This window comes from Elgaria multicarinata, chromosome 3 (genome assembly GCF_023053635.1).
Source record: "Elgaria multicarinata webbii isolate HBS135686 ecotype San Diego chromosome 3, rElgMul1.1.pri, whole genome shotgun sequence".
NCBI classification, from domain to species: Eukaryota; Metazoa; Chordata; class Lepidosauria; order Squamata; family Anguidae; genus Elgaria; species Elgaria multicarinata.
Genome location: NC_086173.1, coordinates 7900419 through 7928243, shown reverse-complemented (window position 1 = coordinate 7928243; position 27825 = coordinate 7900419). Strand labels below are relative to the sequence as shown.

The 27825-nt window shown below is 45.3% G+C and overlaps 1 protein-coding gene across 1 annotated transcript in view; it reads left to right on the top strand.

Moving 5' to 3' along the window:
- The first annotated feature begins 15678 nt into the window (after nucleotides 1-15678).
- SHMT2 (serine hydroxymethyltransferase 2) overlaps nucleotides 15679-27825 on the top strand; it is a 28629-nt gene continuing 16482 nt past the window's right edge. Inside the window, exons 1-5 of the mRNA XM_063119237.1 lie at nucleotides 15679-15797; nucleotides 20332-20523; nucleotides 24236-24315; nucleotides 25909-26109; nucleotides 27291-27372. Of these exons, the coding sequence (XP_062975307.1) occupies nucleotides 15765-15797; nucleotides 20332-20523; nucleotides 24236-24315; nucleotides 25909-26109; nucleotides 27291-27372 (588 nt within the window). The 5' untranslated portion in view covers nucleotides 15679-15764. The remainder of the gene's footprint in view (nucleotides 15798-20331; nucleotides 20524-24235; nucleotides 24316-25908; nucleotides 26110-27290; nucleotides 27373-27825) is intronic.

Here is a 27825-nt window from a genome sequence, read left to right as displayed (position 1 = left end):
GTCAGCAGCCCACGCGTTGGATGATGGGTGCTCCTGTTCTCTTTTCAGATTCATCCGGTTTCCGGGGATAAACCCCAGTGGACTGACCACAATGGTCCGGTTGTGTCTCAGACCGTTTCTCTCTCTAGCATCACTGGGGAAACGGAAGGTTGGACTCGCTTAGATGGATCGCTGGCCTTACACAGCCTGGCAGCTCTTCTGTTCCTGCACTGCTTGATTCACACTAAGGTGCCCCGGGGGCCTCTTGTTCAGGACGAAAGGTGCTTTATGATGTAGTTACTGCACAAACATATCCCAGCCACTAAAGATCATTCCTTGCAAGAGTTGTGGCTTTAATTCCAACATCACCCCTGGCTGAAGCCCAACCCGGGTGATTGCTTTTGCGTTCCGTAAGCAACCTCTCTGCTCGCTAACGGGTACACCCACGCTGAGTGGACTCGTGACACTGACCCTGTCCAGAAATGGCTGCATTTCAAATGAAGGCCACGAGCACATCAGCCCTAAGGGCAGTCCTGACTACATTTCTCAGGGACTACCTAATCCCGGCATGGTGCCATGACCCTCGACCTACAGTAGGGTGACCATATGAAAAGGAGGACAGGACTCCAGCAACTTTAACAGTTGCATAGACAAGGGAATTGCAGCAAGTGTCATTTGTATATAGAGAGAACCTGGTGAAATTCCCTCTTCATCACAACAGTTAAAGCTGCAGGAGCTATACTAGAGTGACCAGATTTAAAAGAGGGCAGGGCACCTGCAGCTTTAACTGGTGCGATGAAGAGGAAATTTCACCAGGTGCTTCATGCATACAAACGACACCTGCTGAAATTCCCTTTTCAATACAACTATTAAAGATACAGGAGCCCTGTCCTCCTTTTCATATGGTCACCCTAACCTACAGTAATGGTCTTATGGAGGTAGGAGCTTTAGATGGTCACATGCATTGCTTCAGTTGTGAAGTGCACAACAAACATTTAACAGGGACTGGCCGGCGAGATCACATTACGCCAGTCCTTTTATAACTTCATTGGCTGCCAGTCCAGGTCCGGGCCCAATTCAAAGTGCTGGTATTAACATTTAAAGCCCTAAACGGTTTGGGGCCAGGTTATCTGAAGGAACGCCTCCTCCCATATGTACCTACCCGGACCTTAAGATCATCTACAGGGGGCCTTTTCCATGAGCCCCTGCCAAAGGAAGTGAGGCAGGTGGCTACTAGGAGGAGGGCTTTCTCCGCTGTGGCGCCCCGGTTGTGGAACGAGCTCCCCAGAGAGGTCCGCTTGGCGCCTACACTGTACTGCTTTCGTCGCCCATGAAGACCTTTTTATTCACTCAGTATTTTAACACTTAATTTTAACTTAAATTTAAATTTTACTGTTTTAACTCTGTATTTTAATCCTATATCAACTTTGCTGTGTGGTTTTATCCTGGTTGCGCTTTTTATACTGTATTTCGTAATTGTGTTTTAAACAGTTGGGTGTTTTACTGTGGTTTTAATTTTTGTGAACCGCCCAGAGAGCTTCGGCTATTGGGCGGTATAAAAATGTAATAAATAAATAAATAAATAAATAATTTAGATTCCTGATATGATAGAAGAAAATTGTATGCCAACAGTTAAATGACGACGACGATAAGGTGCTAAACAAATGCTAATTTAGAAAATTATACACAGCGCTCAGAAGAAGACCAAGATGGACAACTCAACTGAAACTTGAGGTGAAAGGCAAAGAGAAAGAGTTGTCTTGTCTCCTGATTCAAGGAGAAAGACCACCACGCTATGTATGCAAGCAAACAAAGAAGCAAACAATCCTGGTTTGCTCCTGTGACTTTAAGAGTAGCTTCATCTGCAGAACTCATCAGGCAAAGCTTTTCACAATACCAGGACAAAACTTGATCATTTACTAATGTCTGCACATCAAGCTGCTCTTAAAGACACAACTACAGCAGCAGGTTGCCAATTTGGCAACCCAGTTCTATACATTCCCATTTTTAATGCCTTGTTTGTGTCCGTACACACACACACACAAGCTGCTGAAGGCTCTTGCTAGTAGCAAGCAATGCCATGCGTGTCATCTCATTGCCTCTCCATCGAGATTGCTGTATTGTTGCCGCAGAATGAAACACACAGTCGTCACCTAATAGCAATAATTAATAGATAATGTAGATGTATTACACAACAGCATGAAATCTCATGCTCCTGTACACGGCTCATCTAATGGCCTGGGCCCTGCAGAAACACACATGAATAATGGCTTGGGGTGGTAGCAATGGGGTGTGTTACTGGTGTGTGTGTGAGGAATAATAAATGTATAACAACAATCAGAGCTTGTCAGCTGATTCTATGGTTTTGGTTGATTAAAGTCATCTGACTTTTAGGGTACCAACCAATTAATCAATTAAGTGCTCAAACACAGCAGAATCTCACAGCGACATGACATAATTTTCATAATTTTCATTGCAGACAAGTAGATTTGCTATAGTAACTCAGTTTTAATCTGCAAGCGGTGCTTTGCTGAGTGCATGTTTGCAGCCCTAATGATAAGTCTATACTATCCATCATTTTAATGGTACTTCAGTATAGGTGCAAGAACAGGGAGAGCGCTTCAAAGGGATAGATTCCCACTTCTCCCGTCTTATTTTCTTTAGAAAGGGGAGGGGGAGAAATGGGAAGCTGAGGACTGACTGGAAATCATGTTCTCTGACCTAGCACCTTTTCACCCTCGTGGAAAATGACCGAGGGCTTGCTGTGATTAGTTACAGCTAATTCTCAAAACCATCTCCAGCGTGCTCACTATAGCAACCACCACTAGTATTTAAGCTCCTACTGGTATTCTGAAGGGGCACAACCCATCTCCTGGACAGACATCTCCCAGACACAATTATCCATGCTCTGGTAGCATCTGAAATTGACTACTGTAATGCATGTTATGTGGGGCTGCCTTAGAAGACTGTTCGGAAACTTCTGTTGGTTCAAAATGCAGCTGCTAGGCTGTTGACTGGGATGGATCAGTGAGAACATATCATGACAGTATTGAGAGAACATCACTGGTTTCTGGTCCATTTCTGAGCACAATTGAAGTGCTGGTGTTTACTGTTTAAACGCTTTGGCACCCAGGTACTTGAAAGGATGTCTGCTCCCAGATCAACCTGCCTGTGCATTGAAGTCAACTTCGGAGGGGGGTGGGTGATTTCCCACTGGCAGTGCCCTGCTTGTGGAGTTCTCTGCCCGGAGCTGTTCACCTGGGGCCAACATTGTTATCTTTGTTACACCACCAAAAGACAATTTTTACTTTTCCACTTCTTTTAAAAAAAGTATTTAATGTATTCATTTTTTTTAAATTAAAATGTTTATGTTTAGGGTGACCATATGGCAAGGAGGACAGAGCTCCTATATCTTTAACAGTTGTGTAGAAAAGAGATTTTCAGCAGGTGTCATTTGTATGCATGCAGCACCTGGTGAAATCCCCTCTTCATCACAACAGGTAAAGCTGCAGGAGCCCTGCCCTCTTTTGTATCTGGTCAAGAGGGCAGGGCTCCTGCAGCCTTAACTGTTATGATGGAGAGGGTATTTCACCAGGTGCTGCATGCACACAAATAACATCTGCTGAAATTCTCTTTTCTACACAACTGTTAAAGATACAGGAGCCCTGTCCTCCTTTCTATATGGTCACCCTATTTACATTTTATTTGTGTTTTATCTTGTTTTCATAAGCTGTCCTAGAACTACTTAATCTCCTGTCTGTTTGTGAGATCCAGGTATGAATCTGAGCCTCATTTGATGGAAATTACAAGACCCTTTGATGCAAATTGCTGTGTTTCTACTTGTGGTTAAGGATAACAGCTAGTCTTGTGGCCAAACAACACATTATTTTCAAAACTTATTGATCCTCCTCACTATACCAGGTCAGACTGTTCCTCCATTTAGCTCAGCCTTGTCTCTGGCAGTGGCTTTCCTGGTTCTCAGGCAGAGAAAGGTCTCTCCCGCAACCTGGTACCTGGTCCTTTTTTGGCTACGGAAGCTTGGAATTGAACCCAGGGCCATCTTCCATACAAACAAAGTACTCCTCCATTCAGCTACAATCTGTCCCCATCATGTCATGTATAGCCATGCATTTCTCTCAGATGTTTTTGTATACAAAATGCAACTGTAGAGGCTGCAGTCTGAGATCATGCAGGGTTTCGGTGCCATCATTATAATACGGATGACGCCCACCTCTATCTTAGCTCTTCATCAGAGTCGGGTGTAACTGTTGACAGCCTGAACAGGTGCTTGGAGGCTGGATGAGGGCTAGTCTACTGAAGATAAGTGCAGATAAGAGTAAGACGCAGGTGTGGATGGCAAAGAGTTTATCAGTGCAGGGAGGTGGCATTCACCTTGTTATGGATGGAGTTGCACTGTCCCTTAATGGATGGAGGTGATGCTAGATCCAGCTTTGCTGTGCAGGGGTAGACAACTTGGTGCCCTCCAGATGTATCAGACTACAACTCCCCAAACCCCTGACCATTAGCCATGCTGGCTGGGGCTGATGGGAGTTGTAATCCAAAACATCTGAAGGCACCTTAGTAGCATCAGCAGCTTGTAATGGCTTTCATCAGTTCCGACTGATGCAATAGCTGCGTCCCTGCCTGAGGAAAGATGACTTGGCCACAGTGATTCATACTCTGGTAGCATCCAGGCTTGATTACTGTAACATGTTATGTACAGGGCTGCCCTTGAAGAGTGTATGGAAAGTAAGACTGGTACAAAACAGTGTGGCAGTCAGGCTGTTAACAGGGAGTGGCTGCTACAAACACTTCATGCCAGTGTTAAAATAGTGTTTCACTGCCTGCCTGTCTGTTTTTAGGCTCAATTCAAGATTCTGGTTTTGTCCCTTAAAGCCCTAAACAGCCTGGATAAGGATATCTGAAGGACCATCTAATATGCCTGTTGATTAAGATATTCAAAGATCCTTCAGCTTCTCCAGATGTTCCTTCCTTCAGAGCTAATGGCTCTGCCAGGTTTGAAGGGGCTCTCAGTAGCCCCCTCATTTCTTCCCACCTGAGTCCACTGCTGCATCCCCACTTCCTGTCCCACAGTGTACTGGTTGCTCTGCTCTCTCCCATAATGGGTATGGTGACCATATGAAAAGGAGGACAGGGTTCCTGTATCTTTAATAGTTGAATAATAAAGCGAATTTCAGCAGGTGTCATTTGTATGCATGCTGCACCTGGTGAAATCCCCTCTTTATCACAACAGTTAAAGATATAGGAGCAGTGCCCTCTTTTGTATCTGGTCGAGAGGGCAGGGCTCCTGCAGCTTTAACTGTTGTGACAGAGAGGGAGTTTCACCAGGTGCAACTTGCATAAAAATGTCACCTGCTGAAATTCGCTTTATTATTCAACTGTTAAAGATACAGGAACCCTGTCCTCCTTTTCATATGGTCACCCTATTAATAATAATAATTATATATAATTAAAAACAGCAGCAACAACACCAGAATAACATTAAACAAATTTAAAGTCACTGGCTCATTGGTTTTTAATTGGTGGGTTGATTAGTTGTTTTTATTGATTTAATTATTTTAGATAGTATGATGGTTTATTTGTTGGCTGCCTGGAGGCAAATGCAGAAAATAAACCCGTAAAAATAAAGACACAAACAAACAATCTACACTGGAAGAGTGGTGCAGGGAAGAGGGACTTCTTAATTCCACACACACACACCCTGACACCATCTTTCTTCATCTTTGCTTAAAATCATCATTTTAAAAGCAGCAGAGTGGAAGAGAAGGAGGGATTTTTACTGGGGAAATTGCTGGAGGGAAAAGGGTTAAGAAGAAGCCCTCCTCCCCCAGTTTTCTGCTGCAGATTTCACCCTCCACAGTTACATTTGGTGGTGGTGGTGGTAGGAAGGAAACATCAGAACAAAACTGCACACAACTGAAGGTCATGTAGTTTGTCCCTTGGGAGACGTGTAACCGGAATTTCAAGCTGGTCACTTTTATATGGCATTTCACAGCATCAATGAGCATCATCACATGAGCATTTTATCACACACTTGCTACTGTCCACTTATGGATGTTTGCACGTCCTTAAGACGATGACGTCCACCTCCCACGCACCTCCCGCTCCTTCTAGCCTGCTTTCCATCAAAAATGGACGCCTTTTAATCAATTTTTTTTTTAAAATGGAATGTGCTGCCGTTTCCTGCTGTGTGCAGGAAAAGCGGTGTGATAAAAACGGCTCCTGAATGAGCTACATGGTCTTTGTTTACTTCCTCTTTCTTCTCCTGGTAGAAAGAGGAAGTATTGTGGGACAGGAGACGGGACGGAGAAGCGATGGTAGGGAACTGCATTTCCCCCCAGTCTGATGACGCTCATAATCTATGTATTGGTTTTTTTGGAACAAATACCTTCCACTCCGGGTCCTAGGGGAAGGTGTGTATGTGGTGTGATGTGGAGTGGGGTTGGTGGGCAGGATAAACCTGCAGATAGCTGGCTCGCAGGATATAAATGTTAGAATGTATGAATAACAACAACAAGAACAACAACAACAACAATGAAGAGTCTTGTGGCACCTTAAAGACCAACACATTAAGGGAGCAATGCTATGGTCCCTAGGGTGGCCATAGGAAAAGGAGGACAGGGCTCCTGTATCTTTAACAGTTGTATAGAAAAGAGAATTTCAGCAGGTGACATTTGTATGCATACAGCACCTGGTGAAATCCCCTCTTCGTCACAACAGTTAAAGCTGCAGGAGCCCTGCCCTCTTTTGTATCCGGTCAAGAGGGCAGGGCTCCTGCAACTTTAACTGTTGCGACAGAGAGGGAATTTCCCTAGGTGCTGCATGCATACAAATGACACCTGATGAAATTCTCTCTTCCATCACAACAGTTAAAGCTGCAGGAGCTATACAAGAGTGACCAGATTTAAAAGAGGGCAGGGCACCTGCAGCTTTAACTGTTGTGATGAAGAGGAAATTTCACCAGGTTCCCCATATATACCAATGACACCTGCTGAAATTCCCTTTTCAATACAGCTGTTAAAGATACAGGAACCCTGTCCTCCTTTTCATATGGTCACCTTAATGGCCCCTAGATAGTGTCTGGTCATAGCATTCTTTGGAGTCCCCTCTCCAAGCTCGGAGACCGTGTTTCAAACTCAGAAGGGGGAGTCGGCAATCTGGTTGGCATCCAAGTTCAGGATCTCAACCCCTGAGAAGAGGAAAAGGGGGTGTTTCAGTGGGCAGAGCAGCGGGGAGGAGAGTAGAGAGGCCAAGATATGGGCCTCTGCCAGTCTCTTCCCCTCCCACTCCGAAACAACTTCACTACATGGGGGGGGGGAGGGGAACAGCCGTCTAGCAAAAAATGCAAGGTGGGCAGATGGGGAGGTGAAAATCATCTCCGCTGCTGCTCCTGTAGTGGAGAGGATCATCATAAGCCTCCGAGTTCAGGGGTTTATGGTAATTCAGGACACAATCCTTATTGTGGCATAAGGTTGCGCGGAGACTTTCCACTTCATCGGATGCATGTGTCTTATGCAGTGGGCAGTGTCCACAAAAGTTTACGCCAGAATAAATGGGTTAGTCTTGAAGGCGTCACAAAGCTCTTTGATGTTTTTGCTGCGACAGAGAGCATCATCAGACGAGCGTTTTATGGCACGCTCGCGACTGGCCACTCACGGTCCTTTGCGGGACATTTTGATGCTGTAGCGTTCCTCCTGTGTGTCTCCCGCTACTTCTGCTCTTTTTTTCTGTCACAAAATAAGACCTGGAAAATCCTTTGTCTCTGTGTGTGTGTCTTTAATGATATTTTCCGCCATTTCCAGCTGTGTGCAGGAGATGCTGCACAATAAAAATGTCTACTGAATGGGCCACGTGGTCATTGCTGCTCGTCCCTACTGGGACAGAAGCAGGAGGCAAAGCAATAGTAGGGAAACGTGGTTTCCCTCCCACCTGATGAGGCTCTAAGGCTAAATCTACACTACTGCTTTATATCGGTATTGAAGCGCATTGATAACTGTTGGGGCACATTGCACATTCTATATACTGCTTTCATAGGCCTTAGCTAGACCTATCAGTCTAGCGGGACAGAGGGGTGAAGATCTCGCGATATTTTTATCACAAGATATCCCTCTCTGTTCACATGCAGCACATGACGACCTCAGAGGGAGAGGCATCACGCCCACCATTTTGCGGGTTTTTTTTTCTTAAAGAAGAAAATACTCATGAGCGCTCATGCGCAAAAGGTAAGGTTTTTTTTTAAAAATATTTCCCCCGCTCCCCAGACCCCACCCCCGATGGGCGCAGTACTCCTGAGGAGCTCTGTGCCCCGTACGCAGGTCCCGGCTCCTCGTGAGTAACTGCAAGGAACCAGGACAAACTGTGACGCCTGCACACATGTTCCATGGTCTCGGGCTCAGCTCAAGACCGCGGAAAAAGCGGGCATAAAGTGTATGGGGAGATCCCGGGGCAAGGAAGGGATCATCCCTCCCTGATCCCCTGTGCATCATGTGGGCACACAGGGACTATCCCGGGGATCGCCCCAGGATTTCGCCCCGTCTTTCTAAGGCCATAGTGTTATTTCCTGCTTTTTATTCCACATTATCCAAAATACTGCAACAAATGTCATTGTGTATCCTACAAGGTATAGATGCGCAGGTGGGTTGTAGTGTTACCATCATGGGATCATAACAATTTGACACAAGGGGTAGATCTGGCCTAACATGGCCACCCCTCTGGAACTTGGGGAAGAAAAAGGCATTTTTTTGAAAGTGAATAACATTTTTTTTCTTGGAATAGCTGTAAGGCTTTTCCCACCCCCTTTACTCTGTACATGTCAGTGACTACTTATTTTCATTGCTAGGTAAAAATCCTTCATTACCCATCATTCGAGTAGAGGTTTTTAAACTTTCTGAGTTGCTTTAGGGAACCTTTGCACATTGAATTGTCTACCAAAGGCCACTGACCATCTATCATGGATTTCCCCGGCCAGCTGCAGAGGTTTCTAGAAATGTGTCAGTAGAGGGACAATCAGGTTGTTCAGGATACTAGCCTGGCCTAACCAGCATTTGAACGGATGGTGTGTGTACACCAGAAGGCATCCAACACCCCCCATGTGGTTGCACATTGCAGGCCACATGGCCATTTATGAATCACCAAAAAAGAGGAACCCTCTTACCAAAAAAGAGGCTATCAATTTGCCTAAAATTGACATAGGCTGATTGATATGCCTTGATGAAAATTTTGAAATTATTATTATTATTATTATTATTATTATTATTTAGAAATTTATTATTATTATTATTAAAGCATAAACACAGATCTCACCATAATGTGGAAGGCAATGATTAAACGCCTTGCTCCGTCTGCTGTTGATGGGCAGCTTAGAGGGCCAGCTCTTCTTTCTGATGGCCTTTTTTCTTCATATGGGATTTGGAGAGGACAACCCTTCAGATAGAGGACTCCTTCAAAGAGAGGACTGTCCTCTGTAAAGAAGGCCATGTGGACACCCTAGTGCTTGTAGGAAATTGTGTTTGCCATTTACACACTGAAGGACCCTGGGAAGTATGCGTCTGATGAACCTCAGGCTTACCCAGAACACAGTTTGAAAAGCACTGAGTCAAGCCAGCAAGCAAGCAATCTATCAATCATGGACTGCAGACAGAAATGGACTGACAAGGAACAAACTATCAAACCAGCTTATATTAATGTTTTCCCCCATTCTCCTTCTGGTCTCTGCAACAAGCACAATGCGGGGGTGGGGATGGGGGAACACCGTAAGAAAACCTTTCCCCACCCTTATTTGCTGAATGTCCACCTCTTATAGGGCAAGCAACCAATCACAGTGACTGTCAGGATCAGAGCAAGGGCACCATTGGCTCCATCTATCACAACTCACCAAATGATAAGAAATAAAACCCAGATGGAAGAAGGAAGGGATGGGTGGAGGGGAGGGGGGGAGGAAGACACCATTGGCTTCTTTTCAGCATTGCTGCTGGGGCTAAAGAAGGCTTGGCTCAGCAGAGCAAAAAATTAAAAATGAAAGATGTGCAAACTGCTAGATCAGCAACTCACACACACACTTTTACTGTGTGTGTGTGTGTGTGTGGGTATTCCAAGCAAGCCTCAAAATGGAATGCTAAAGGAATGTTGCACTGCCCTAGGCGCCTTTGACAAAAGGGAAATTTACAATATTAATGTCAGAGTCTTATCTCTTGTTCAGTGGATGACCTAAACGTGTAGGTATACACGGGAAAGCACAAAAAGGTTGGCAAAGCGGGGGACAGATTCACAGCGAAGTTCAAAGGTCTGCTTTAGGATCTTTATTGGGACTGGTGCAGTGCTAATTAAATTGTTCATAAGTGATCTGAGGTCAGGAGGGAGCAGCGAGTTGGCCAAGTTTGCAGATGACACCGAATTATTTAGGGGGGAGGGAAACATAAGAACAGAAGAGGAGCCCTGCCGGATCGGATCAAGGGTCCATCTAGTCCAGCACTCTGTTCACATAGTGGCCAACTCATGTGGATTGTGAAGAGCTTGGAAAGAAGTTCTCCAAATTGGTTGAATGGGCAACAAAATTGCAAATAAGTTTGTGTATCAAGTAAGGGTAAAGTGTTGCACATAGAGGCTGCAACCCTATACACATTTACCTGGGAGTCAGCCCCATTGAACTGCTGAGTAGATATTTAATAGGGTTAGGATGGCACTGCTAAGTGCAATCCTATGCATGCTTACCCACTAAATACCAGGGAACTTACTTCTTGGTAAATATGCATAGGATTTGGCTGTTAGTTTTGTTGTGTTTACTACCCAAATAAATTTAGGTTCTGATTGACAGGAAAGGCTAGCTACTGTTTACCTATCAATGGAGGTTTTATTTTTATTTTTAAAGTAGACACTTTGCTCATGTCCCAATTTTCCTCTGCCATAGCGCATTAACGTAAAAATCATAAAACTATAAATAAGCAAACCACTTCAATGTTTACAAGCGCAGACAAGAATCCACATTTTGTGGGGTGGAGGGGAGTTTCTTTAACGTGGTCTGTTTGTGTGCTATCTTCTCACAACATGGCTGGCTCATTATGGATTATTGCGCAACATGGCTGGCTCATTATGGATTATTTAACCCCTATTGCAAACATTGGAATACGTAAGGGTTGTTTAACATTTGCTTATCCCAATGTTTGCAATGGGGGTTAAATAACCCATAATGAGCCAGCCACGACTGGGTTCCGATGACATGGTGCAACCTTGGAATGGCTCAATCAAGGATAGGTTAGGTAACCCACAATCAGCCATCTGTGTCATGTGAACCGGGTCAAGAGACAACCAAGGTGCAATAGAAGGTTTTTTGCTTTGATTCCACTATGTTGATTCAATGCACCCAGGAAAGCTGATGTAGCATAGTGGTTAAGAGCAGCTGCTATTAAATTCAGGTGTGCCATGAGCACACTGATTATCTTCAGACAAGGCACTGTCCCTCATCTGTTCCCCACTGTAATATGAGCATAACAAAAACTCTTTGACACATACAGCAACATCATGTGACTCAGCTTCTTTTGGACTGCACCACTTTGGCCTGAAATGTTCAAATGGTCCCTGATTAAAGATTCTGAGCAACAGGAAACTAGCACATCATGGACTCTTGAACCCTTCTCCCTGCTAGCTTTCTATGGGTAGGAAAGTGAGGGTTTTTTTGAGGGGGGGAGGGGAAAGAGTATCAAATAATTAGATCCTTCTGCCAGGAAAGCCTTCATTTTGTGATTTTGTTTTTCTGTATCTGGTGGCGTCAAGGGTAGGCTTCGCCAGGCACTGGCTGAGGGTCAGAACGCCAGCAGGGGCCCACTGACAAGAGCCCCCTGGACCTGCCCCTCCTCTTCACCCTTGCAACCTGCTTGTTCACCTGCTTTTTGCTCTGACCCAAACAAGGATAGTGGTGAGAAGGAGGAGGAGCAGTAGATGCCACCGCTACTCTCTGGGCATGGCTAGAGCAGGGGGTGGGGAAGGGAATGATCTCGTGATATGATGATCGCGAGATTCTCCCCCTCAGCCTACACATGCACGCGACGTCCCGGGAGGAAGAGGACATTGTGTCCGCCATTTTTAAAATTATTATTATTAACAAAAATTATCACAGGAGCGCTCCAACGAAAAAGGTAATTAAAAACAACCTCCCGCTTACCCCACCCCACCCCTGATGGGCACGGAGCTCCTGTGGGGCTCCGTGCTCAGTTCCTGGCTCCTCGTGGTTACTCGCGAGGAGCCGGGACAAAACTGGGACAGCAGCTCACACCTCCCGCGGTCTTGGGATCATCCTGAAACCACAGGAAAAGTCAGGATAGAAGTGTAGGGCCATATCCTGGGGAAAGGGAGGGATCACCTCTCCCTGCTCCTGGGATGAACCCGGGATGAACCCAGGGCGATCCCCGGGATATCGCCCTGCCTAGCCATGCCCTCTGCATTTCAAGCAAGCAAGTGGTAGTAATGTTGAGAAAGAGGAGGAGGAGGCACAATCAGAGCTGGTGGTGACAATGGCGGTAAGAAGGTAGACTTACTGAGGGAGGTGGGCTTTTCATGGTGTCTTGTCCAAGGGCCCTCCAAAACCTGGAAGTGGCATTGAAAGCATGTGTAGATTGGTTACGTGGCTACTTGATAATGATTATTGGCACAATGTAGGTGAAGCCCTTTCGGAGCTTGGTGGGAGGAAGTGTTATATAAGAATACTAATAGCACAGTCCTAACAGTTGCTACCTTGCCACCTGGAAGCCCCCAGGTGCTCGAAGGCTTTTGAGTTTCTTATGCCGATTTTTTCCTTCCCATGATTTGATCTCCTGTATTTTCACTAGATGGGCTTTTGAGCCCATTTAGCAAGGGCACTTCAGAGGGAGAGGGGGAAAAAGGCTAGAGGAGGCTCAGGATAATTTGTATCCTGGCCTCTCTGGTCTCCTCCCCTCTCTACCCACTGGTATGGAAGGGCAGTTGTGTTTGCTGTCTGTGACAAAGTCTGTGACTTTGCTTACTTATTTTTTATCTTTATCTATTTTAATTTATTCTATGGACATGGTATTTTAATTGCTTTGCCGAGCTATTTCCTTAGTAATCAGATATTGCAACGGGCAGCAAGGCTTGGTTTTATTATTTTATTATTTACAAAAGTTGCCAAGCTTTTATCTGCCTTATTTGCTTTGAAAGCCTTTGCTGCTCCAGCCCTGTGGGGGATACCTCTAACAGCAAGAGAGTCCTGCTGCAGAAAATCAGCCCACCATTTGGTTAGAGCTGTTTTGGTCTTCTACTTCATTAAAGTACCACTGATATGCCCCTTTTCCTGAGGATCCTTTTCTGCCCTCAGAGAGGCAGCCGGTGTGGTTCTCTCTGTGCCAGCAGCAAGGGGGAGGCAACGCTGATCTCTCACCCTCATTTCCAGGGTTGGAGCACTGTCTCCGATTTTGGAGGGGGTTTATGCTCTCCCAGGGACCATAGAACTGCTCTCTAATTATGGTTACAAATTATGGTGTAGCGGCTAGAGTGTCGGACTGGGAGTCCGGAGATCCGGGTTCTAGTTCCCACTTGGCCATGGAAACCCACTGGGTGACTTTGGGCCAGTCACACACTCTCAGCCCAACCCACCTCACAGGGTTGTTTTTGTGAGGATAACATGGAGAGAAGGAGGAGGAGGAGGAATGCCGCCTTGGGTTCCTTGAAGGAATAATGGCAGGACAGAAATGCAACAATAAATAAAATAAATAAATATGATACAACCTCTTGATATGCCACTTCTTCATAGATCCCCAATAGTCCAACAGCAGGCCAAATGTATCACAGAAGATGGAAAAGGCAGTATTCTGGAGAATCTCATGCTTCCCTGCATCAGACAATGCATCCCATTACTTTGGCCATTGTTAAATTTCTACAAACAAAGGTGTGTGCAGGGGCATCTCAAGTTGGCCTTGGTATCTAATTAATTAAGTTAATTAAGGTTTGGGCTGAGCATCAAAATTCTAAGGTTGACCGTTTTATTTTCTGGCATTGCTCATGATGTACTTTTAATAGCTGTCTGACAAGCAGAAATTCATAAGGTGAAGCTGCTTTTCCCCATCACTTAATTTCTAGGCCCGGAAAATCTACAACCTGTCGAATTTGTCCAACTGACAGGAGCCCTGCCAAGGGAAGCATTTTTTATCACCGTATAAATTGCTGAACTAATAGAACTGACCATCTTTTTTTGTTTTAATCTGGCAGAGACCCTGTGCTAATAACAGCCACATGACAAAAACAAAACAAAAATTCAACAGGTGCAGCCTCCCTCAGCATGGAAATAGAGTAATGGCGGAGAGTTGTGCCTGCTGGATTTTCACATGTTTTACAGATGATAAGGCAGAGGACCTTGGCAAGGGGAGAGAGGGATAGCAATCCAACTCTCTAACTCCCATGCGGACAGGTAAAGTGTGTACTCCATACTCTTTAGTACTCTGCTGTGGCACTAAAATTCAAAGTATCATTCTGAACCCATTGGTACCAACAGTAACAACAACTGTGCTTAAGAAAAGCTGTGGTGGATCAGACACAATGGCCAACCAGTTGCTCACAAGCTGGTGGAACCCACAAGCGTAGTGGGTTCCACCAGCTTGTGAGCAACCCAACATGGAATCTGCCTTTCTCACAGCAGCTGCATTTTCGTCTAACTCCCATAACCCCAAGATCTCTTTTTTGGTCAGTCACTGCTAGCTCAGATTGCATCTGCCTGTACACAAAGTTGGGAATTTTGCTCCAATGTGCATCATTTTACACTTGCTTTCACGGAACCGCATTTGTTTGATTTTAAAAATTCAGGATGTCACCCTTCTCTGGCACGTTATTGACACGGAGTCTCTTTCACAGGCAGTGGGGGCTCTGATTTTGGTGGGGCTGTGAATCCATTCTGGGCTTCAGTCAGAACCAGCTAGAATGCCAAATGTGCTATCCAAGGTGCTGAAGCTATTTTAGGGCTAGGGTTCAGCACCCTGGATAGCTCCATTATTATTATTATTATTATTATTATTATTATTATTATTATTATTATTATTATTCTCCTCATGGCAGTTTTTCTAGACGGACATTGCCAAGTCATGCTGTCTTTTACAGATTCAGGAATTTCCTGACAACTGAGCATGTTTTAAGTATGATTGCTTTCTGGATGTTGGCGTGGATGTATTTTGGTAGGCCCAGTTTCTGAAGGTTTTCTGTATAGTTTTTTTTGCTGTAATGCCAGTGACTGATGTGACTAACGGAATAATTGTGACCTTTTCCTGTTGCCATAGTTCTTTGACTTCCATGGCCAGTGGAGGAGGAGGATGATGATGATGATGATAATGATGGTGATTTATTACATTTATATACTGCCCCATAGCTGAAGCTCTCTGGGCGGTTTACAAAGATTAGCGTTCTGGCTGGTTCTAATTGAAACCCAGAATGGATCCACAGACCCACTGAAATTGGAGCCACCATCCTCCACCGGCCACAGGTTTTCAAAAGCAAGGGAGTATTCGCGCCGCCCTTCATAGAAGAGCGAGCAAATCGGTCCTGAACACGCAGGTCCGTGAGCGCTGAGAGCACAACCGATAGCAGAAAACTACATCTCCCAGGATGCCTCTTGCACCCGGTAGTAACTGGCAGTGGAGGAGGAAGAGCCACGTGTTTCCCTTCCTCCAGCCCACCGTCCTCAGTTCGGATTTCCCTTAGGTCTTGGGACTCACTTAACGTACAGCAACAGCTCGCAAACCAAGTTTGCACTTGCTGCACTCCAGGCTGCTATGCTGCCTTTTCCTTTTAGACACTTTGCCAAGGTAAGGCGCGCGGGTGACAAAGGGCGTCCCTGGAAGAGCGGGGTGGGGGGGAGGAGGTCAGATTCCTTGGGACACCCAGGTCGGGGTGCAAAGGTAGGCAAGGGGGTCGGGAGGGCGGTGGTCTTTAGCGGCACGAGTCGCTTGCAAGAGGTGCTTTGCGCTCAGTGGCATTTGCATACGCCTGGGAGGGAGCGCGTCTGACTTTGTTTGCAAAGTACCATTGCTCTGGCCTCAGCCTTCCTCCTGCCCCCTTCCTCCCCCCCCCCCCCACACTCCCACATTTGGTTGTGTGCAATGGGGCCTGTGCTGGTGGTTGCTTTCCATAGGCAGTTCAGTTCCCACGAGTCTCCTGCGCGCCTCTCCGCCCACCCCTACTAATGCCCCATGCAGCAACAAAAAAAAGTTTTGCTCCACCGGTGAAGATTTATCCCCATCCATGCTTTCCTCCTCCCTCTTTTTTCTTTCCTCTTCTTTCCGTTGTTGTTATTTGGTAATGTGAAGTCGTGCGAGTTTCGAAAGCCCGGCGTCTTAGATAAGGAGTTTATAGAGCCGCCTGAGGGTTATAGCAGGCGATCTGATATAGCGGCACAGATCTTTGCCATTCTGCTGTTCAATTATTATTTAATTCTGGCTAATGGGCTCTTGGATGCGGCAGAGAGCGAGGCGAAGAGTTATCTCGGCGCTCAAGAGTGAGACGCTATTATCGGCTGAACCTCTCCAAGCAGTCACGCTTTGCTGACTTTTATCGGCTAATTTTGGTGGCGTCTCTCTTCTCTCTCTTCCTCTCCTATCTGACATTGCAGCTTTGGGAGAATGAAGGGAAAAGAATGGCAAAAGAGGCCTTCAGAGTGGGGAAAGGGATGGGGAGGGATCAGGCACAAAAGTAACTTCAGCAACTGCTTTATCGCCTTACCAAAGTCTCTTTGGCAGGGGTTTCGCTCTGGCACCAGTTCTGTTGATTACATGCTTTTTTCGCCTCTTGAAACCGGTCAATAACATGATCTGCCCCCTGAAAACTGCTTTCTGATTTGCGGGCTAAATATCTGGATTAGGTAACATGTTTGCAAGTTTAAAAAGAGGGAGGGAGAGAGAGGACTTAAGCTTCTATTACAGTCAGGGAAGGTTAAAACTCTATCCAGCTCTTTAAATAAATCCATTCTTGCAACCAAAAACAAATGTGTGATTTCGTGCTTAAAAATAAAAAGTAAACTTTTGAATTTAGAGAGCAATTAAAAAAAAAACATCTCCTAACGATGTTGGGGTATTTCATTCTCCTGCCAATCATGATGCATTCCTTGCTGATGCAACTTCATCATCATCATCAGTTTATTGTGCTAGCCAAAGGCCATGACAAATACATCCATAGAAAAGCATACAACTATAAAAGTACACAACAGTTTAAAATAGCCAAGAGAACCATACAGACAAGCTTAAATTTACTGTGACTAAAGCTCTCATTTCACTCAGCACTTTGAGTCTCCGTGGTGCTGATGCAACTTCGGAAGCCGCTTACATCATTTGCGGTGGAGATTATGGGTGTTTAGATTCTTTTGCGTGCAGCCCTTTTAATAAAGAAAATGAAAGCGAGCCTCCTCCCTTTCCAGTGCTGCTGGCTTGTGGTGACTGGCTTGCTTTGAAAGGTGTTCAGGAGTAGAGAAGGAAATGAACAAACTTTGTGTGTGTGTGTGTGTGTGCGTGTGCAAAACTTCTTTCTTGGCAGGACTTGCCAACTCAGCATTCAGCAGCCTAAGCTGAGGCCTCTGCTGTTATGCGCAAATGAAGCTTGCTTGCCCATCTGCAACACAAAGATAGCTCTGTTTCAGCAGGCCTTGAAATGGACTACTTGCTCTCCCCTCAGCCTACCAGTTCAGTCTCCTGAGTTCTTGTTTGGTGACTGAAGTGGCAAGGATATTCCTTTTTCTGATCTCCGCTTGTGTGATCCTGTTACACAGAACAGCAAAGGCTGTTCTGTGTAAACCCATTGGGGCAACTTTGAAAGAAGTTGCTGATGAACTGCAGCTATTTTTTGCTGCCTTCTAGTATCTCGGCATGTCTTTCAGATATCTCAGCCTGGCTGCTTCATCGCCGTTTGAAACTCAATATGGCAAAAACCGAACTGCTTGTTTTTCCTCCTAAACCTTCTCCTCATCTCTCATTCTCTCTTACTGTCAATGATGTCACGCTTACTCCGGTCAAGGAAGCTCGTAGTCTTGGCTTTATATTTGATTCCTTGCTCTCCTTTATTCCTCATATCGAGGCAGTAGCTAAATCTTGTCGTTTCTTCCTGTATAATATTGCCAGGATTCGACCATTTTTGTCTGTCTCTTCTGCCAAGACTCTCGTTCACGCACTGGTTATCTCTCGGTTGGACTACTGCAACCTCCTTCTCTCTGGCCTCCCCTCATCTCACATCAGTCCGCTGGTCTCTGTCCACCACTCTGCCGCTAAGATCATCTTCTTGGCCCGCCACTCTGACCATGTCACTCCACTTCTGAAATCTCTTCATTGGCTTCCAATTCACTCCAGAATCCAATATAAACTTCTCCTGTTGACCTTCAAAGCTTTTCACGGTCTAGCTCCTGCCTATCTCTCCTCTCTCATCTCACACTATTGCCCTGCTCGTGCTCTTCGCTCCTCTGATGCCATGCTTCTCGCCTGCCCAAGGACCTCCACTTCCCTTACTCGGCTTCGTCCTTTTTCCTCTGCTGCCCCTCATGCCTGGAACGCTCTTCCAGAACACTTGAGAACTACCAACTCAATCACAGCTTTTAAAACTCAGCTAAAAACTTTTCTTTTCCCTATAGCTTTTAAACATTGAGTTGTTCTGACTCTATACTGTTAGCTTCACCCTACCCGGTGCCTGTTTACACTTCCCTGTGCCTGTTTGCATTCTCTTTCCCTCCTTATTGTTTACTACAACTTTATTAGATTGTAAGCCTATGCGGCAGGGTCTTGCTATTTACTGTGTGGTCTGTACAGCACCATGTACATCGATGGTGCTATATAAATAAATAAATAAATAAATAATAATAATAATAGATCTTTTAAAAGACGTGTTAGTGAAACTGGTGTCCTGCTTAGATAATTCCACCCTTTTCTCCAAATGTGCAGAAACTGCCCACTGTGCTCAGCAGCTGGCTTGGGTTATAGAAGGCTGTAATAAAAATTCCTCACCACCCATCTGGTTTCCAGGATGACAGCTCTAGTTTTGATAGGGAATGGAAGTGCCAAAGAAAGGTCCAGTTGGCAATTTCACGAGCCAGCGTGGCAGAGCGCGTGGCGTCTTGGTGTTAGGCTGCGGAGGCTTCGGGTTAAAACCCCTGCTCAGTCAATGAAGCTAATTTAGGGCACAATTCTATTTTGTCTTGATGGGAAAAAGTCCTACAACTCCCAGCATTCTGCAGTCCGCTACACTAAGCTGGCTGGGGAATGATGGGAGTTGTAGGACTGGGTTTCCATCTAAATGTGAAAGCACAATAGGTTTAAGGAAACTGATTAGAAACAATATGTCAAATTCTGGTGTAACTCTGCCCGTTAAAATAAAATCATGTGTCCATAGAAAATATATTTAATCATAAAACAAATATATACACTTAAAATTTGTCCACAAACATACAACAAACATAAATCCCAAACGTGTTTTGACCCACAAGATCTTCATCAGTGGGAAAAGAATTTTATACAGATTTTTTTAAACTTTATGCAATTTTTTTTAAAAAAAACTTTTTTATGCCCCAGATACAAGGATTTCCAATAGGACCTGAAAAGCAGAAACAGAAATATTGATTGCCAAGCTCCTATTAGGACTCTCCCCACTTTTTGCCCCCAAATTTGACCTAACAGTAATTATTTACCCAAAAATGGCTCCTATAAATCTTCAAGGATATAGCAAAAAAGACGGGACAAATTTTTGGTTTAAGATAACACTTTTTTATCAGATTTCTGTCTAAATGTACATAGGATTGCTCCCTTACTGACTTTAGGCCTGCCTCTTTATTCTGGCCTTCCCCTACCTTGTGCCTTCCAGGAGTTTTGGACTACATCTCCCATCATTCCTGACTATGCTGGCTGGGGGTGATGGGAGTTGACGTCCAAAACATCTGGAGGGCACAAGGTTGGGGAAGGCTGTTGTATGTTGTGGTTCCCAGCCTTGAGTGGATCCTCAGATCTTGTTGGACCACAGTTGTCATCTCCCTCAACTACTGGTCACGTGGACTGGGGCTGATGGAAGTTGTAGCCCAACAACAACTAAGGCCCAAGGTTGTGAACCACTGGCTAGCGAGTTACATGGTTTAAACACTAAGGGCCTCCTAGAAATCAAACAGGTTTGATAGGTTCCAGTAAATCAAACAGATTTGGCATGTTCCAGTAAAGCAGACACTTGGATTGCAACTTGCACTAAAAACATCCTGATGGAGTGATTGTGTCCTATGTAATGTGTGGGAAGAGCATCACTTCGATTTTTCCATTTAAGTTCCCAAAATGCTGTTGGGCCGGCCCTGTTCTAACCTTTCCTCTTTTCCTTCCTCACCAGCCCCTGCGGAGATGCTGCCAGGCTGGGGGGAATTTGCGGGCCCAGCACAGCAAAGCAGCTGCAGCGTCTGCCAAGGAGACGGCAGGATGGACCGGGCAGGAGAGCTTGGCGGAGAGCGACCCTGAGATGTGGGAGCTGGTGCAGCAAGAGAAGGACCGGCAGTGCCGGGGGCTGGAACTCATCGCCTCGGAGGTGGGTGACAGAAGGACGGGCATCTCTTTCCTTAGCTCTGGAGTGGAGCATGAAAGGGTGTCTGACTTATCCTTTGGATGCCTCTAATGGCTGGTGTCTCCTTTCTGGACCCCTCTGTATACAAGGACACTTAAAAGATTAGTCTCCAGGCTCATAGGACACATATCTGCATAAAATGTGCATGTGTTGATGCAAATGTAGAAATAATTACTAGGATTTATTTAAATTTCCCAGGAGGCAAAGCCCAAGATCATCTCAAATAAAATAAAAATTTCAATTAATTTGCACCCTGCTCCAGATCACCCCAAACCAAGGATTTAAAAAAAGAAAAAGAGCTTAATTGCCACGTAGGGAGAGATTGGTGTGTGTGTGTATGTGTGTGTGTGTTGGAACCTGGGTGGAGGAAAGATTTAACTGCTCTCTCCCCAACTGCAATCCTTCCAGTCATTTGTCCTCTGCATAGCAATTAAGCTAAGACAAAGGAAAAGCCTCGATTGGAACCAATGGACATTCTGGTCTCGGGGGAATAGTTCTAGGCCCCTGAGAAACCGATTCAGCACTGGGTCAACACCCCTTAAGCACATGCTGACCATTAAAAACATCTGTTTGATTCAGCAGGATTCTTCTTAAGTCCATCATCCTGTTCTACATAGCGGCCAGCCAGAAGCATCTGGGAAGCTGTTCTTCCCCACACTGCCTCCAAAAATGGAGGCTCCAGTGGCTAATAGCCATTGGTGGGTCTTTCCTCCCTCAATTTGTCTTGTCCCAGTACAGGGGCCAAGAATGTGAGCTGTGAAGCCCTTGGTTCAAATTTCACTGCAACCACACTGTGGGCTTTGCTTGCCCGAGTGCCATAAGGATTGCTGAGATTGTGTTTGCAAAGTGCTTTAAAGATTTTGTGAATAAAGTCTGGCCAACAAAGAACAAGTGGCAAACTATATAAAAAAACGTGGAAATATTTGATATGACATAAATGGATTTTGAGCCAGAAATGGTCTTCTATTAGAGATGTGATTGAGGGAAGAAAATCCTATAGTCCCTAGACAACATCTGGGGTGATCATAGGGTAGTTCAGGTTCCTAGATCTGAGGTCGGAGACAGCACTCTCTGCTCCCACCCTCTCGCAGCGCAGGTGGAGAGAACCAGGCCTGCTGTTTCTCCGAAGTTGCAAAAGTGATTTTGGAGAGGAAGAGAAGGGGGCAGTTCTATGGGCGGGGAGGGGACTAGGGAGGCCAGCTTACGAAGAAGGCCTCCCCAACCTCCTTCCTTCCGGCTCCACAGAACCCAGCTAGAGATGTGAAAAATCTCATCTAGCAAAAATGCGTAATGAGAGGAGTGTACAGGCAAAGATTGCTTCCATGGATGCTCATCAGCCCCAAACTCCGGAGGCTGATAGATATCCGAATAGAATTGTGCTTTTTAGTTTTCTCTCTTAGTCTGGGTTCGGACAATGCAATAACCAATGGTGGGTTAACTACTGAACAGTGGGTTAAATAGTTAACGGTTGGTTATTATGTCATCTGTCAGGACTCTTTCACACCACTGTTGGTTATGGCTAAAATGTTGGACTAGGAGTTGGGAGATCTGGGTTCTAGTTCCCTCTCGGTCATGGAAAACCACTGGGTGACTTTGGGCCAGTCACAGACTTTCAGCTTAACCCACCTCACAGGGTTGTTGTTGTGAGGATAAAATGGGGAGGAGGAGGACTATGTACGCCACCTTGGGTTCCTTGGAGGAAAAAAGGCAGGATATATAAATACAATAATAAATAAATAAATTCAGCTGAAATATCCACTGCAAATAACCGACTCTGTGCAGAGTTGACTATTTGACCAACCGTTGGTTATCATCATCTGTCAGGCACCATTGAATATTTTGTCGCACACAGTTATTTTGGTGACTACAGAGTCCCCTGGCAAGAGTGACCAAAGCAACGGCTGCCGCTCTAGTACAGCTGGCAGAACTTGCAATGGCTGATGGGATACCAGCGGGAAGACTGGGGTGGAGAGAGGGTGGAGGATGTGTCAATCAAACACACCATTGACTAATAGTTAACTCGACGCTGGGCTTAATCCACACCACAATTGATTATAATCATGTCGTGCGGGAAATACCCCCTTGATAATCAACCATGGGGAGTTGACTATTAACCCACCGTTGACTACTGTGTTGTCTGAATGCAGCCTTAGTATGTTACCAAAGAGGAGACTTGCTCAGACCTCAGACATCATCCATAGTATGTGCATTTGAGAAATAAATAATACATGACGACTAGCTGCTGTATTTTAAAACTGGCTTGTTTTAATTCTTCTATTGGCTTTTATTGCTGTTTTATGTTGCTTTTGTTCTGTTTAAGTTTTAATGTCAACCACTTTGACAGCATTGGCTTTGAAGCAGTTTATACATTTAAGGAGGAAGAAATAAGTAATGCACCATTTAAATTCACAGTTTTAAACTCAGGACTGAAAATATATTTCAAATTCGTAGGTGACAGCCTTGATTTTTAACAGGGCTGGAAAAGCTTTCAACCTTCCTAAGTGTCAATAAATAAATAAACAAATAATGGATCTTAAACAGCTTGTAATTTTCACCTTTGCTTTATGGTTCTGTCTACAGGGCCATAAGGGTTGATATAAATATAAAAAGGAGAAATTGTGGTTAACCTAGATTAATGAATGCGCAAATCACAGGTGTAATCATGTCTACATGGGGCGGTTGGAGTACGGACTGTGTGGTGTTTCCATTTTCCACCTCCTCTGTAGTGGCGATGGATGGAAATGGGATTCTAGTCTGTCATAGACCTGAAACGGACAATACATTTTCCACGTGGTGATCTAATCCAGGCTTCTTCTTTTTTTATATAAAGCACTTTTCTTTTTCTTTCTTTCTGGAGAAGATACATGGTGGAATGGGGGACTGACTCTTCCTGACTATCCCTTTCCTACCCCAAATCCTCCCTCATTGCTGTTTGCCCCCAAAGGTGCCATTGCAACAAATAATATCTTGGAAGGAGTGAATTTTAGTAGGAAAATGGCACAGAGGGAAGTGTTACATGGTCTGATTTTCTTCTCTCTCACCTCCCCACCCCAAATCTGGCTGCTATTTCTCCTTTTAAGCATGGGGGTTTCCCAGCTCTCCATCTTATTTATGTATGTATTTATTTAAAGCGTTAAAATCCTGCTTTTCAGCTTGAAAGGCTCCCAGAGCAATTTACAAGTCAATAAAAAAAAGGGGGGAAAAGACCATTTCTGTCCTCAGGCTTACAAAAGACACAACACCAAAGGGAAACGCAATGGGGAGGGTGAAGGAAAACAAGAAAGCTCAGGCACCACTTCTTAATATGATAGGTTTCTTATAATGCCCAGTAGATTGTCTTATCATAACAAAGCCCAATCAAGCTGGTTTCTCAGCAGAACTGCTTTGCTTCCCTTCTCTGTAGCAGAGGACACTGATTTATACTGTGTCCATCTAGCCCAGTATTGTTGACACTGACTGGCAGCAATGGTTCTCCAGGATTTCAGGCAGGGGTTTTTCCAACCCAACCTGGAGATGCTGGGGATTGAACCTGGGACCTTGCGCATGCAAAGTAGGTGCTCTACCACTCAGCTATGGCTACTCATTCTGCCTCCGCTGCAGTCTGATGCATGTGTGCAATTCCGTTTTCTTTCTTTCTCCTGACTTTTGTCTTTTTCTCTTTTTTACCTGACCCTAGAATTTCTGCAGCCGAGCTGCATTGGAGGCTCTCGGATCCTGCCTCAACAATAAATATTCAGAGGGATACCCTGGCAAGAGGTAACGCAGCTTATAGTGGGGCAATCTTGGTAAAAGAAATGAGGTGCAGATTGGGATAGAAGGGATATGGAAATGGATCAAATGGCCTGGCCAGTTGCGATGACAAGTTGATGCCAGCCCCGTCGGTATCTCCTTGATATGTCTTAACAAGTTGGCATTAGAAATGAGAGAAAAGCTGAAGCTTGTTAAGCCCGCCTAAAGGTTCTTTCTTTTTTAAAATGCTAAAAAGCACATTTTGGTGGGGCGTGATCACCACAAGCTGCATTTTAGGGAACAGCAGGGGACAAGAATTGCAAGGAAGTCTGAGAGGAGCAGTAGTTGAGTATGAGTAGGGGGAATGAGTATTGTTAATGGGGAAAGGAGGTAGCAAGATAGTGGTACTCTTTAGACCTGTGGTGGGCAACTTGTGGCCTTCTATGTGTTTTGGCCTACAACTTCCATCAGCCTTAGCCAGCATAGCCAATCATGAGGGCTCATGGGAGTTGTAGGCTGAAACGTCTGGAGGGCCACAACTTGCCCTCCCCTGAGGTAGACAATACGGCCATGGCATGGCAACCACTTTTCCTTCTCTGGGTTTTGCTATAGTGCTTGAAGGCCCACTGCTACTGTCATCCAGTCATTGTATGATTGGCCCTGCCCATGGAGCAGTGGAGTTTAAACATCACAATAGTGCCATGTCATGGGATAATGCCATTTTAAAAAGTTTTATGTTATGTTTTATCACCTTGCTGTCTTCTGTGGTTTTAACGCTTGAGAACTGTCCAGAGAGCTTTGGCTACGAGGTGGTATGTGAAGTGTAAAAAGTAAAAATGGGATGGATCCCTGGAAAAGTGGCTCATGCACTATAATGTGGAAGGCAGGGAATTCTACAGGCAGGATTCCATTTCAGAAAAACTCTTGGGGGCAGCATTCTGGTGGTGGGCGGGGTCAAAGGAAAATGGGGTGGGGCCAAAATACCAAAAATACCAGCTTACTTTAGGTCAAGGTTCTTACTTCCAGGAGAGGTATTTTAACATTATTGTTCTGCCCTGGATACTCCCATGAATATTTGGGAGTCCTCTCCTCAAGAAGAAGGGAGAGAATGCAACAGCCGCTGAACTCTCTCCAAGGGCCATGTTTGTGTGCCATGTGGAATGATCCTCCCTCAGAACAGGCCTCAATGGAAAGGGAACCAAAGTTTGGGGAGGGTCCATGTCAGGCCTAGGGATGCTGCGGGCCTAAGCTGTTACCTTGGCGATTGGCCACAGGTGGCCAGCCATGGAGGCCAGCCATGTTAAGGTTGGATATGAGGAGGGGAGGGAGGCAGGATAAAGGGACATATGCCGTCTGGGGAAAGAATATGGTAATGAAAATACTGGTGCAGGGAAACTCAATTGTGAAGTGTTTATGTGCAGACAAGAGAGGTGCAGGAAGCTTTGTTAGGGGGTGGTTTCCTTGGAAACCTCCTTTATACGTTGTGGTGGCATGGAGGAGATAGATAGGGTTTTCTTTTTGTTCTTCTCTGGTTCAGAGATTATGGGAGCAATGAGGAAATAGATGCTCTCTCTCTCTCTCTCTCTTTAACTCTTCTTTCCCATTTACATCCTGACACAGGTATTATGGTGGTGCTGAAGTGGTCGACCGTATTGAGCTGCTGTGTGAACGCCGTGCTCTTGAGGCTTTCGACCTGGACCCTGAGCGCTGGGGGGTAAACGTCCAGCCCTACTCGGGGTCGCCAGCCAACTTTGCTGCCTACACAGCCTTGCTGCAACCCCACGAGCGTCTCATGGGCCTGGACTTGCCCGATGGAGGCCAGTATGTACTGGTTGGGGAGCGGAACTTGTGTGAGGGAAGCCAAGGGAATATTCCTGTTCATTGGAGAATCTGAAGGAACTAAATGGAGGAGGGGACTGTCATGGTGGAGGTAACTGAAGTGAAAGATGGGGAGATGAAATGCAAGGAAGCTAGGCAGGTGGCTACACCAGAGAGGCCTTCTCAGTGGTGGCACTCCACTTATGGAATAAAGTCCCCAAAGAGGTTCACCTGGCACCTACCTTTTCAGCTCCAGGCAAACACCTTTCTTATCTCCCAGGCATTTTGGAGGCCCTGTTCTATGTTGTTATGGCTGTTTTATTGATTCTTGTGCTGTTTGTTGTTTTGCATTATATTGTATTTTATTATTTTAAATATTTGTATTGTATTTTATATTTTTAATTGTTATATGGGATTTTAGATTTTAAACTGTTTGTGATCTGCAGAGAGAACATTAGGTATTGGGCAGATTAGAAAAGGTAATAAATAAAATTAAAATAAAGAGTTGGGAACTGAAAGGCCTAACAAAAGCCCAAATGAGGGAGGAGTAACTGAAGGAGTTTGGAAATGGAGATAGAATTGTAGTGCAGATAGAGTTTAATGAAAAACCTGTATATGGGATTTGGAGTGGGTTGCGGGTTTTTAGGAGATGTGATGAAATTCTCTGTAAGAGTAAGGATCCACAGTAGGAGGGAATTTGTTTGCCCTCAGGTTGGTTAGTTTATCATAGCAATGGATTTTTCAGCCTTGGCCTCTAGAAGCTTCTAGCATGGGCCTGTTCAGACAACACACTAAGCCATGGTTAGGTTACTAACCCTTTTGCAGCAAATGGTTAGTGAGGATGTTTAAACCATGGTTATATAGCCACCATGGTTATGAATGGTTCACACAACATGCTAAACCATGGTTCACATGACTTGCTAAGCCATAATGTTTAGCTCAAAATGCTTAAGCATTGTGAGTTAGTGTGTGTGTATCTCTTCTGGTCAGGGGAGGTGTTGAGGATGGGTGCTCTTCTCTCCCTGGAGCCAGGACTAACCCTGCCATATAGAATTGTCCTTCAGACCTCCAACATGGCTGTTCTACTTTACAGGAGGGTATCTAGCTTTGGGGTGGGAGAATTCTTCCTTGGTCAGAGCTTGGCTTATATGCTTTCCTGACAATGTCTTCCCTCTTCCTGGCAGCCTGACACATGGGTATATGTCTGATGTCAAGCGTATCTCGGCCACCTCCATCTTCTTCGAGTCCATGCCCTACAAACTAAATGTGAGTTGGCCGAAATCATTATGTCTGTGTGTGTCTGTGCACTTCTGTACACGTGTTCCTGTCTGTTCCTGGGTTTTCTCCTGGAACCAAGGAGGAGAGCAACATATAGAGAACATACCTGTGTGTTTCGGGGATGTATGCAATCATGTGTGAAGCGTTAGCTGTGTTTTATGCATGCAGGGCAGGAAGCCATGGGGAGAGGGCAACTTCATTGTCACTTATGAAAATGTCTGTGGTAAGTAGGAGGCGAGGATGTTGGGACTTTTGCAGCTTTCGCTCCCAGATCTCGGGTTTGACATGCACCCCGGGGTTTCCCTCCTTCACCGGACAGTGCCTGTTGGGGTGTTAAGATCCTACTGCAGAACCTAAGTCAGGGGTGTAGAACATCAGGCCCAGGGGCCAGATCCGGCCCTCCAGGGTTCCCCAAATGGCCATGGCCCCTTCCTCTGGCTC